The sequence below is a fragment of the Serinus canaria genome, chromosome 15, assembly GCF_022539315.1.
Source record: "Serinus canaria isolate serCan28SL12 chromosome 15, serCan2020, whole genome shotgun sequence".
NCBI classification, from domain to species: domain Eukaryota; kingdom Metazoa; phylum Chordata; class Aves; order Passeriformes; family Fringillidae; genus Serinus; species Serinus canaria.
Genome location: NC_066329.1, coordinates 6,723,008 through 6,736,273, shown reverse-complemented (window position 1 = coordinate 6,736,273; position 13,266 = coordinate 6,723,008). Strand labels below are relative to the sequence as shown.

General features: G+C 42.8%; 1 protein-coding gene across 5 annotated transcripts in view; it reads left to right on the top strand.

Moving 5' to 3' along the window:
* The window catches only part of ARVCF (ARVCF delta catenin family member), a 247,856-nt gene extending 235,302 nt beyond the window's left edge, over positions 1-12,554 (top strand). For 4 of the 5 annotated variants that reach the window (XM_050980686.1, XM_050980687.1, XM_050980688.1 and 1 more), the window contains 3 exons: positions 3,879-3,970; positions 5,884-5,997; positions 7,369-12,554. In XM_050980686.1, the coding sequence (XP_050836643.1) occupies positions 3,879-3,970; positions 5,884-5,985 (194 nt within the window). In that variant the 3' untranslated portion in view covers positions 5,986-5,997; positions 7,369-12,554. The remainder of the gene's footprint in view (positions 1-3,878; positions 3,971-5,883; positions 5,998-7,368) is intronic. The other variant, XM_050980689.1, reaches the window with a different exon arrangement.
* The last annotated feature ends 712 nt before the right edge of the window (positions 12,555-13,266 follow it).

The following is a 13,266-nucleotide window of genomic DNA, read 5'->3' as shown; positions in this document are numbered from 1 at the left end:
GGTATATATTACCTTTTGTATTCTGGAAAAATGAGATGCCACCTGCCATGAATCAACTGTCCATATGTATTTTGCTTTAGGGAACACTGAAACATTTGTTCTCACAATGGAAGAAAATCTCTTCATAGAGGATTGCCTGGTAGGAATAGCTGTGTGCTGGCAGGTGCTGCAGAATGGGCAGTGCTGATTGTTTATAGTCTCAGTATTAATTGCTGCCTTATGCTCTCAGGAGTTCCTGGTACAGCCCTGAGTACAAAACAAAATGCAGATTTACAGCATATGTACAGCATCAGGCAGATTCTCTGGGCCATGCTGTTCTCCAGTCTTTTTATCACCTTTAGAAGATGAGATCTGTCAGGTTTTCCTGATTCCAGCTCTTGAGTGCTTTTTACTTCCAATATGACTATGACTTTAGTCCCTTTTCAGCTGATCTCTGAAATAGCACAACTTCATTTATCCAGTTTACTATCCTTAATTCCAGGGGACTGGAATAACAACATTTCATCTCTTGTCTTCAGGCTCTTCGAAATGCATGGTTTTTGTCTTATGGGCATATTAATATGAGAAGGCTGCTCTAGACTATATTTCCAGATTTTAACTTCATAGTGGACTGTTGTGTTCTGGAGTTTTTGTTCTTTTCCCACTCTGGAATGAACTGGTCCTTCCAGCCCAGCGTTCATCCCCTGCAGAGAACATACATACAGGACTGATAGTTCCAGAGCATCTCTACCTGTCTGCCCCTCCTCTGTGGCCTCTTCTCACCAGTGTGAGGCTGTCCTGCTGCCTGGGCCTTTCCTGTTAACCCACATGGGCTCTGCTTCAAGATCACAAAAAGAAAATTGCTGGTGCTGTCTCAGCTTCTTTCCTAATGCTGTAGGGGTCATCCTTCTCAACAGAGGAATTCACTTGGCTGTCATTGGTTAGGGAGGCAGAAGGATACATTCCCTGTCAGCTAGCAGTACTAGAGCAGACAGATCCCTGCTGTCTGGGGCAGTGGAACAGCCTGGGTAGGGTGTGGATGTGCTGGGAGACAGAAGAAAACCTGGATTACTAGTCACCATGGAATGATCAGGTTTGTCAGGTGTCCCCAGCTCCAGGCAGGCTGGAGAGCAGCAGTGCCACTGTTGTCACTATGTGCCTGGGCCCCTGCCCCCAGCTGTCTGCAGAGGCAGCAGAATGGTGATCTCTAGTCTGTGCCAAGTCCTCCAGAACACTGTGTGTGCCTTAGTTAACCTGTAGGCACTCAGACAGTAGCACTTGGGAAGTGAAATTGTTCAGACCAGAGACAAAGAGTTCAGATGCTGCTGTCTTCCATGCCCATCTTCAGGCATGACTTTTCCTTTCTCCTTCTCCTCTTTGATGGGTTTAGAGGTTTGATCTTTTGTAAGTTGAGAGCTGTGTGAGGGCACAGATGGACTGACACTGGCAGGCATGTATTTGGTCTTGTAATTTGTGATGACATAAAAATGTTGCTGTAGAGTGAGGGGGAGATAGAGAAGCAATAGAGACAACAACAAACTGATGCTGAGAGAGAGAAGTAAACAAGCCAAGGATAGGACATTCCTCAATGGAATGTCGTCAGTTTTGTCCTCAATGGATAAAAGTAACTTTTGTCTATACAAGGGATTGTATTAAGTCAAAGTAATGTCCTTATACCTTGGAGCAGAAAGATATGTATAGATCTTTATGCCACAGAAGCAATTAATTCTGATTGCCTCTTCAAATGAATCTGAAATATGGGAGAGGCAGATTTCTAACTTCCTTGCAGAGCTGTGGTCCTCAGGGCAGTGAGGTATTTCTTCTCTAATGCAGCCTCTTTCAATTTCTCATTTTATTTGATCAAATCATGAACTTTCTATCTCTGCTGCTGCTTATCTTGACAGAGGCATAGAACAGTGTGTGGATTTTGGACACATGACCTGTGGGTGCTAGTCTGTGTACAGGCCAGGGGCCCACGAAATGCAAAATGTGTCTGAGTTAAGATGCAAAGGGCAAAGTTCTTGAGTGTTCTTTGTTGTCAGTGCAAAAGTGGGATTTTCCTCCTGATGATGTGTCCTGGCTAAGTGGGGGGGGGGGGTAAATTTTTTCTAGTATTAAAGATATGTTTTGTTTTGGTTTGGTTTTTTTTATGATTACAGTTTACTAATGACCTTGCTCCCTTGGAAGTATCACAGCTGCCATCAGCTTCCCTTAGTGGCTGTTGCTTTCTGGGGGTAGTTCAAAGGTTTCCATTGTGTCTTGGCAATTCCTTTTAGAAGTATTTGTCAATCATTCATGATGATGGCACTACAAAAATGCAGAGTGATCCATTACATCCTTGTGAGGACAGTTACCATGAGATTGTAAAAAGCTACCACCCAGATGCTGCAAGTTTGATTTTCTGTTTTTCCATCATTTAATACATACTTTTGTGAAGTATTTTTCCTTAACTAAATGATGAATCTGTAGATTAGGACATAGCCTACTAGCAGGGTTCATGCCTGTCATTTGAAAGAGAATTATTGGTCATGCATTCTCCACAAGTGCTGGCTGGGTAGCTGGGTGCAGCTGGTTTTTTTTCTTTTTTTGTTCAAAAGGAATAGCTAAGAATGTCAGGCATCTTGATTGTCAACAAGTAATTGTAAGTGAAGTGCTGTGTAGTAAATCATGCTTTATGATCTGTGAACTACATGTATAACTCCACAATTCTTTAGTTATTTTTGGTCAGCGTGGTTAAATCATCTCTTACTGCCCTTGATATCAAAAATACATGTTGCCTCAGGTGCTTGTTTGCTGGTCTGTGTGCACTCAGGTTTGAGGCACATAGAACACTGCAGCTTTTCTCAGTCTAACCTGGCTCTGTGTGCAGTTGTCATGTGGGCAAACAGTGCCACAAGAAGCCCACAAATACATCACTCACTTTTCCTTAATGGCCTGTTACAGGCAAGTACCAAACTGAGAGAGAGGCATTTTGATAGTTCATGTAAAACTTTTTGTGGTATTTTAAAAACACAGTTTGTCAGGACAAGAAAACATTAATGATCCCTCAATTACACAGGGGAAAACAAAAGCCTGCAGGGAGGTATAAATTTGGGTGCTGTTTACTCCAGATTACAATGCTGTCAAAACAGAGCAGGCAAGAATCTATTTGTCATTGATAATGAGGGAACCTTGATGCGTCACGAAAATAAATTAAGTTTTGCATTGTCTGACAATGATTCAAAGCAAAGGTTCTGAAATAATTACAACCATTTCTTTATAAAAACCTCTCACAGTTTTCTTCCTTGTGTTCATCATGCTTTCATGCTGTTCCTTAGTTGTCAGGAGAAAAGGCACCAACAGGTGCTGCTTCGTAATGAAAGACAGCCCAAGCACAGCAGGGATTACATTGAGATTTCTTCCAACTCGACAGGCCCTTTTTCTCATTGCTCTGACAGGGACTCTTCCAGATTATTGTCATGTCCTGCTAGTAGTCAGGCTCAGGGAAAGTGGTAACAGGCTGCAGAGCATTCAGAGAATGAACACAGCCAATTAATCAGGCTGCTAAGCAAGGAACGCAGGATTTGGGCTGAATTTGGAGCTCATTAGCCACAGGGCATGAGATGACAACTTGCTGCTTTCCTTGGGCACACTAAAAAGTGCAGCAGGCTGGGATGAAAACAGTGCTGCTTGCTAATGAGTGCCAGCATCTGGCAGTGCTATAAAAAGAAGGCTTCTCTGTTTGTTTTTAGCTAGTAAAAATGAAATTTCAGAGCTGGAGCACATGAGAAGCAGGCTGCTGGCATCTTTGGGTTATGGTGGTTTGTTTTCCTTTTCCTTTGCTGAAGAATTCTGCTTGCATCAGCTCTGTTTCTGCTCTTGTTTTTGTTTCATGCCTGAGTGTTGTGTTTTCTCCTCAGATGGATATTCCACCATCGACCACCGAGACAAGGAGCGCAAGTACAAGAGCAGTGATAACACAGGAGACGCTTCCGAGAAGGAACCTTTAAAAGTGAGCTCCCCTTACTGCTTACTGGTGACTGCTAGTTAGTGCCTTGGGAAGAAAGGAGTCCAGTGTCCTCAGCCAGAAACACAGGGTACTCACTCACCAGGGGGCTGTATAAAGGGCCTTCTTTTATTTCACATAAAGGCATTATTTTGTAATTTAGCACTTGGCTAACTAGAAATCAAAACAAAATGTTGCTTTCCAGTGCAGGAGCAAGTGCAGGTAGTTGCTGTACCCTTGTAAATGGATGAGGTTGTAAAGATAGGAAGTCTGTTGCCCTTGTCTAGGCAGCATTCCCTGGCCCTGAGATGTGTAACTGTGCTCAGACTTTGTTCTGACAAGTCTCTTCAGATTGTCATGCTGCTTTATTGTCTTCATCACAAGAAATAGACGTGATCTTGTGTGTCCATGTCCAGCAGTGTGGTGAATAGTTCTCATTTCTGCAGCACTCATTCACAGTCCTGATGGTGGACCATGGCCATGGGCCAGTGAGATGGAGAGCAAAGAGACATGCACGTGTGTGTGTCTTCTAAATACAAATTTAGACTACTTTCTAATTAAAAATAATTCTTACTTTACAAGACTTTTTATATTATGGGCTGTGTGCAAGTGTGGCTCAGTAGGCTCTGTGTCATTTTTGTTGCACTTCTGTACCTTTTCAGAGTAAAAAGTCTGTTAATGCTGTGGCCATCAGTTCTCCCTCCCCTTAATACAAGCTTTACTCCCCCAGGGTTTTCCCCTGGGGGAGTAATTTCAATAAGGAAAATGAGGATTCATTGAAATAAGAGTCAGTGGTAGGAGACACGATTGCTAGTCTGCAGGAGGCTGTCCTTAATAGCCTTTAGCACATTGTTGATAATACCAGAAAATCCAGGTATGGATTTTATTTTTATTTTGATGGGAGACAGTTAAACTTCAGTCAGCTGAAAGGCAAACCCATCATCATTGAACAGGGAAATAAAAAAATGGCATTTGGAGAAAAATACTTCCATAGATGGTAAACTAGGAAGACTGCACCAACTTGTCTGTTTTAACTTGCCTAGTCAGGCATTTCCTGCTGTGTTCTGCTTTCCAAGAAGGTACGCCCTGGAGAGTGGCTTCAGTCTGCCTGGACTTTTTAAAGCTGATTACTGAAGTCCTACAATGTGTCCGTTTCCTCCAGCTGGCAAGAGATGGTCCTGCTTGAGCCAGTATCAGTCAAATAAACTTCCTAGTTCCCTCATCACAGTTCTAGTACATTTTTGCAAGGATGCAGCAGGAATGGATGCAGTAAGTTATATAAGAATGTTGATCAATAGGAACTTGGAAAAACATGTCTTTTTAAGGAAAATAGGGTAAGCTAGGAAAATTAACAAGTACTTGTTATTTTTTCTACTCAAACTTCATTAAAGGAGTCCAATGCAACCCTCGAAATGACATCAAGCAGCCCTAACACCAGTGTATGACCAGAGTGAAGCACAACCAGAGTTCAGCAAATGGCTGCTTTGCTTTTATGAGAAAGAGAGAAAAAACATTCCACCTCAACAATGTGTGATCCATAGCCTGTGCTGCCTCTTGGTTCTGAGTACCTGGGGGTAGCCTGAACCCAGGCTAATCGTGCACAGCAACGGTGTGCACAGCCCTGCCCTCACCTGGGCAGAGCTGAGCTGCTGCTGCTCTTCCTCTCTGTGCTGCCAAACAGAAATGTGGCCATGGGGGTTGTGGCTTGTGAGCTGTGTGAAAGCTTGAGGGAGGCTGGGAATCCAGGGAAGTGTGGCCTTTTGGCTGTTGCAGATGCTTTTGTCAGTATTGTGCCTTTGCTGATCTTGTTTCTTTCTCTACCACTAATTTTCCTTTGTGCTACTTTAAGCTGACTTGTTTGGTGGTTTTGTTTGATTAATCCGCTCTGTTTTGCTTTAACTCCTCACCCTGTGCTGCAGAATGACACAAATAGGAAAAACATTAACAGGAGTAACAGGGCTTCGGTGAATCTGGTGGATGCCCGTGACATTAAACCCCAGCCTGTTGACTCCTGGGTCTAATTTGCATGCATGGTAGGTCCTTTTAATGGTAATTGGGGCTAGTGAATAACTTTCTCTTGTGCATGATCTGTATAGCTGTGGGATCTCTTCAAATCTAACTGCTAACTTAGAGATAGATGAAAGTGCATTTGGAAGAAAAAAGTGGTGTTTATGCTATTCAGTGTATCTTTAATGAAATGCTATCAAACACCACTGTTTGATTAAAAATAACCTGTCAAATAACCAGGCAGAAAATTAATATTGTGAATGATTAGTTGTCAGCTGAAATGTGAAATATTTCTGCTGTTAGGCCATGGGAATGAATTTGAGTAGTGTGTTCCTGCTTCCAACCATTTTTCTCCCTCAATGCTCATTATAAGGATTAGCTAGAAACTTAAGAAAAAACATATCCTGGACTATTTTTGGATGTCCCCTAAGGTTCCCACGAATTACAACAGGAAAGCTGCTGACTGTACACAAGTTACTTTGCAAGGAGAGATGATATTGGTTACACAATAAATAGTGACCTACAACTCCCACTTTTCATTTTCTTCTTTTTTTATTGTGTGTCACTAAAGAAAGGTGCCTTTTTGTTGTGTTCTAGTTGTCTGCCTTTGCCATGTGCCAAGTTCCTCAGTAATGTTACCAGCCTTTCTTCGCTCCTGCCACTGTTAATCTGTGTCCTGCTGTCTTGCTCGAGTTACCCCAGTGATACCTTCTGGCACTCCGTCAGAGGATGCTGTGTTTGGAACAGCAGGTGTTGTGCCCCTGGCTATGACTAAAGGAAAATTTCAGTGACTGTCACGAAGGCACTGAGCAACTTTCCCATCAGAGTGGGCAAGAGACTTTAAAGGCCCTGATTCCAAACCATGAGCTGTCATCCACCCCCATAATTCTACATGGAAATCCCTTTCATTAGTGGGAGAGAAAGCTCCCATATGTTGTTGGGTGGTGGTCCTGGACATTTTTTCCCCTCCTTCCTTTCAGTCTAGTAGAAATGTAAGGTGTTAGCAGATGGTTTCTGTTTCTGGTTGGAAGCACCTGCCCAGAAGAGGTTTTCAGCATTCTGAGGTGCTGTCACAGAGCAGGTCCTGGCACCACTGGCCTCCTACGGCTGCTCAGCGCTGCATGATCAGCCACAGTGGCTCAGGCACAGGGCTAGCACAAATGTGCCTGTGGTGCCTGCTTCATTCCTGCACTCTGCTCTGAGCAGTGAAGCCCTACAGGTGGGGCCCTGACTTTGAAAAATTAAGTCTGTGCTTGTTTTTCCCAGACATGCCCTTCCAAGGAGCCCATGTGTTGGCATAGGTTGGCATTTTCAGTCAGTGTGCTACCACAAGGTGATGGAGATCACCAAGGCCATGCTAATGACTGGTATTAATCAGTTCTGACTTTATTTTGCAGGGCTAAAGTCCAACCGCATTTTTTTTAATTGAGGGGGGAGAAACAAACATTGAATCGACCCAGAGGATCTCATCAGTCACCACTGCCATTCAGACTGGGAGGGCTGCAGGTCCCAGGAGGGCGTGGGGAGTGAACCCACCCGAGTGCCATCGCCCGGAGCACAATGCCTTACAGCGAGACACTCTGCTGCTTAACTCCCTGACATTCCCACCAGAAACAGCCACCGCCTCCCCCTCCCTCCCTCCCACTCCTGCAAGAAGAAAAGCAAGAAAAGAGAATCCAAGCTTCCATGTAGCTGGCTGCGTTCTTAGGTGACTCTTACGTGTGGATGGTGCCAAGTTGGAGAAGCGCACATCATGCGGCAGCTTCACAGCGAGAGAGGAACTGCGGGATGTTTGAAATGATACCGTAGGTGTAGCCATGAGGAGAATAGCACTTTTCTGGTTTGGGGTTCATTGTTTTGGTTTTTGTTGTGGGGGATTCCTTTGAACTGTGACTCTTACATTTTTGAAGGCTTTCAGAAAAATGTTTAGGTTTTCTTCATTATTCCCACAGAAGGTGCAGGAATGTTGAGTGGGTTTATTGGATTTCAATGAAGGGAGAAAATGCAGAACAAAAGCTATTAAACGCTAGTTAAATGAACTGGAGAGTGGATGACAAAATTGATGCAAGCTGTATAATCTGCTTTTAGAGTAAGCTATATCAATCACAGTGCTATATTATCATTATAATCTGGTGTACAATACTTCTGCCTTTTGAATTCTGTAATGTCTCTGGTTTTATTTCTACATATTGAAAAGCAGTTTATGGAAGGTTTCAGTGTCCCTCACTCAGAAATACGTGCTGGGAAATGGAGTTGGCTGGCTTTTTATTTTCATGTTCTCAAAGATTGCAATAAGGAGCTTTTACATGTTAAATGTATCATTGTTGCATTGATGATGATGAACTACTTTTGCCATAGCTGTTAAGACATTGAAGGAAATAGGAGCTTTTTTGTAGGATGTCTCATTTTGAACACACTATAAATTTGAGATAGGTCTGTCACTTAACATTTGATAGTAAATTTTTCAGTGTTGGATCCATGTTTGATTTGGGCTAAAGATCCTGATGAAAAATGCCACAAAGGGAACTGGTTTGGCATTTTAAAATCATTGTTATGGTTTCTGTATTCCTTTGCTTTTGAGATTGCATATTTCATGCGGCGTGAAAATCACCTGTGTGCAGCAGCTCTCCTCCAGGATGCCAAGGCCTGCCTTCTGTAGGGGAATGTTTACCTCAAGAAAATGTATTCTGCAAATGTGGTATCTGGAAATGCCGGGGACTAAATGATTTCAGATCACTGATTTTCTCCAGGCATTGGTCAAGGGAGGGCAGCAGATGAGAATAGGAAGCAAATGTCTCAGTATCAGCATTGAGAGGACTTTTGCTGATTTTATTCGGTTGCCATTGTTCTTTGATTGCCACATTTCATTTTAAACAAGCTCCTAAAAACGGTGTGACTGGAAAGCACATCCTTGAGTCTAGCAAACATCATTTGCGGTTTTCAGTGCCTGCCGTTCCTTTTGTAACTAAAAAGGGGAAGTATCCAACAATCTCACCTCCCCCAAAATATTACTGTAATAGTAACCATTACATTTTTTGTAAAAAAAACTTTTAAAAATCTTTAAAAAAAAGCAAGTACCAAGAGCTTTGTATCTTCTTGAGTATATTAAAAATTTGACATGAATACATATATATAAATAAATAAAAAAGTCTATATATCTATATATATATATTGTTGTGCAGAGAATAGGTTAACAAAACCATGTAAAGTAGTTTGCAGGAGAGGGAAGCATTTGTTGATTCAGGGAAAAAGACTGATGCCAGAAGCTGTCAGTGATTTGGATGATACGTGTGCTGCTTCGCACCCTCCCTTTTTGACCCTCATCTTCCACATACGTTGCAGTGTCACTTCTGGATCCTGGGGAAGGTGAAGTTGCTTGGAGCAAATCAACATAGCAAAGATTTGTTTTTTCACCTGAATGAGAGTCCTATTGGGCCAAAGATGCTCAGCGGATCAAGGGAAGCAAAGAGAGGCACCTGTGACTATCTGTGTTGGGGCAGTGTCTCTCTGTGTAGATAAAGTGTGGCAATGAAACCAGATACATCGTCTGACTGTATATTATATCAATGGTGCTCTTTTCATACTTGTTCTGCCAATACGCGGAGACCCTTTTAACCAAGCTACACAGAAGAGTTTTATATCACTTTTGGTTATGTACTTGGTGTATTCTTTTTGTATATGAAAGGATTTTTTTAAAAACGTTCAGTAATTAGCAATGGAACCTGCTTTGTAGCTAACTAGAACAGTGTAAGAGAAGGGCCATGCTGTCAGTCTGTCCCTGATCTACTTCAAATCATATATTTACCAAAGGAGTCTGAGAAAAAGTTCACTTAAAATAAAGACCTGACTGTTGAAAGGAGTCTCTGCTAAGACTTTGTGGTTTAGTTATTGTGCAGATATTTCAAAGCCAGCAAGAAGTTAACAGAGAAAACCGCAGGAGGGAGCAAGCGAAGTGACTGGGGCCAATTATGGTCATGACTTCCAATCCTAGATATCCCATGGCTCTTATTGGGACACTACAGGGACACTCAGTCTGGGTCTGAGTCTACATTCATTATGGCTGTGTCATTAATGGGCTAAAAAACACTAAGGATATTTGAGAAGCAGATTGAGACCCCATCTCACTTCTCCCAAAAGTCTTTTTTGGCATTTACACTGCACCCTGAACTGTCCCTATCAGGTTAAATGGCACTGGCTGCCCACGTCATTGTAGTGAACTGTTATTTTTTTTCCTGGGGGTGTTACAGCAGCCAGCAAAGTTGTGAGCTGACAGCATGGTTTATTGCTGCAGAAAATCAGAGGATGGTATGTCAAGAAGTTGGATACCACGTTGATGGGCCAAGGCTTCCCCTGGGAATCACATGTCAACCCCCTACCCTTCCCATGCCTTACATTGACAACTAATTCCCAAGTATGTAGCAATAACCCATCCTCAACATTACTGTGGGGTTTTTTTCTTCTCGACAAACTGTTGTTGGGATGGTGAGGAAAGAAAACAGATTGGGGGATGGCTTGTATGTGAGACTATCACATTGTATTATCAGCCCACCTGCTGAGGCCCAAAGCAGGGTACCTTGAACCAGGTCTGGTGATTTAATGTCCTTTTTGTCTTTGGCCAGGGGCTCACTGGTGGGATGTGTGCCCACCCCTGCCCTCACCTCTCCCCTTGTTGGCACAAGTGTGACTGGCTGTTTGAGCTGTTCTGGAATGTGGGTATATGAAGCCGTAATTGTTGTATTTTGGCAGCAGGGACTGTATGTAAAGAAGGGAAAGTGGCAGTGTGTGTTGACTAATGCTGCAGTAGGGTCTAGAGTCTCCTGCTTAAAGGCAGGCACTGCTTTTTAGGGCTCAGGTATGTGACCTCCTCTTTCACTGTTGACTCCACTGTGAAAACAGGAGGGAAGCTGCCTGCAAGGGGCTGGGATAGAAGAGATTTCTACCTGCAGAAATTGTAGTGGGAGGGATGGTTGTGGAAGGAAGTGATGGTGTCGCAAGACTCCTGCTAAAGAGGAGGAGGAAATTCGATGGCCCAGTCAGGGCTGAGATAACACCGGGGAGAGGGAGGCTTCTGACAGCATGTGATTACTGTTGAACCTTCTTCCTAGGAAGGTGGCTCGCATATCTCCCAGGCATTTTCACTGGAAAAACACTCTATGCCAACTCCCCTGGAGAAGCATCAAGTAAGTGTGCAAGCAGTTGTGCTTTATGGCTTCCCAGGTCAGTCAGTGTGTCTGCGGAATCCAAGGAGGAGAGCAAAAGGCAAGGCTGTAGGACATTTTGGTTCTGTCGTTGATTTAAGTAGCAGTATAGCCATACATACAACTCTAGGTGTGTTGTCAGCTTGAAATGCTCCCTAGGGAGCAGCTTGGGCAGCCATAGGTCCCAATCTTCAGTGTCTTCTGTTCTGGCATAACTGCTGCCGATCCCAGATCTGTTCTCACATGCTCAGACCTTCTGGTTCTGAATGTGCTTCTGTCAGGAAAGCCAATCTGGTCTCTTGCCAAGATGCCCCTGGGGACTAGGAACTAACTTGCTGTCAGAGACACATGAAGAAAGCCAGGGGTGGTATGTCTGGTACAGCAGTTTCCTAAGTTCGTGCCAGCTCTGAGGAGCAGTTTCAGTAATGCTTTCTAGCAGGAAAAGCCTTGTGCTAGGCAAAGCAGTTTTCACTCCTAGAGCAGTTTCATGAGACTGAAGGTGGTGAGTTACCTTCTGTTACCTGCCTTAAGGTTGAGCATAGGCTCAGCTATCTGTGAGAGAGGTGCACATGTCAAACCCTCAAGTAAGCAAAGCTTCAGAAGCCAAATGGGCACATAAGAGTGATGATAGCCTCATCTGCTGAGCCGCTGCTGGCTCGCTGAAACCTACAATGTGCCAATACTTTCAGCCAGCAGGTTTGTGCTGTTGGGATGGAGTTTTTGAAGGTGTTTATATAGGTGTAGTTTCTTGCAAAATTTCTTTATGATGCCCCTGAAATCTGGTGTTTCCTTATCTTTGACAGAGAAAATCTCTGATTTACTGATACAGTAACTAACCTAGTGCATTTAAGGAGAAGATATTATGAGCCTTTGTTTTCTGTTTAAAGTTTGACATCAGGGTAGGATGATCTGAAGTCCAAGGTGAGGAGGAAGATAGTGCAGATACTACAAGGCCTGCCAATCTGGTTCTTACTGTTCAGAAAAAACAAAATAACTAGACTAAGAAGCTTACTGGTAATTAGTAGCTAATGTGTTTGTAACTATCATGTGCCTTAAAATTTTCATGGTAGGAGAATTTAAAAAAATCAACAATGTGTTTTCTGTAATAACTGCTCAACATTCTCTCTGTAGATTAGACTGGTGGGATTTTGCATTGTATTTACACTGTACTATAAACTGAAACACTTAGAATGGTTTGATTTTACAAGTATGGAGAGGGAAAAAAAGGTGGATTATGCTTTTCATAGAACAAATATTACCGTGACAGAATGTATTATTATTATGATAGGATCTTTCCATAATGCAGACAAGTAGAATGCTTGTTAGAAACCAGGTATGTAGGATAACAGTTTGGTGTGTTTTCAATAAACCATGCCTGGAAAGAATACATGTGCCATTGGTTATCTTTTTGTTACATCAGGTATCTCAAATATTCTTTGGCTTTTGCAGCAGCAGTTTTCTGTGGCTGAACCCTAGCTCAGGTCAATTCTCTATGTTAGCAAAAGGTCAGTGGTAATGAGAGGCAATTGAAATATCCTATAAATGAGTAAAGCTGCACATTTTTGACTCATTGCCATATGCTGGAGTTGTAGCACGACCCTGGACTGTAGATCATGGGGTTTTTTGTTTTTTTAATATACAAGCATGTTTCTGTGGGAAAGACACCTGCATCACTGTTCAAGGGCCAGCGTGTGTGTGAGCACAAAACTTGCTGATAGCTTTTCCATTTGGAAAGCTACTAACCTTTCTCAACTCAGTCATAAAATCTATGTAACTTTACAAAGATTGCACATTTCTGAAATGTGTGTAAGAAGACCAAATTGTAGCAATGTATGAGGTTTGGTTGACATGAGAAATTGTTTCTTTGAAGATGTGCCAAATAATTGACATTTGGTACTGTGGAATGGAAGAAAATCCAGATAATGAAGAGTCACCCATGTATTTAGGGTAACAGCCAGTTACCAGCAGGTACTCATTCTCTTGAGGACTGTCTCATCTGTGTTTGTGAGATCAGTGACTGGCACACCTAAACACACCATAATCACTGCCATGCCTTCATGAAGCCTGACAAAACCTGATAAATCTCCACAGAATGTT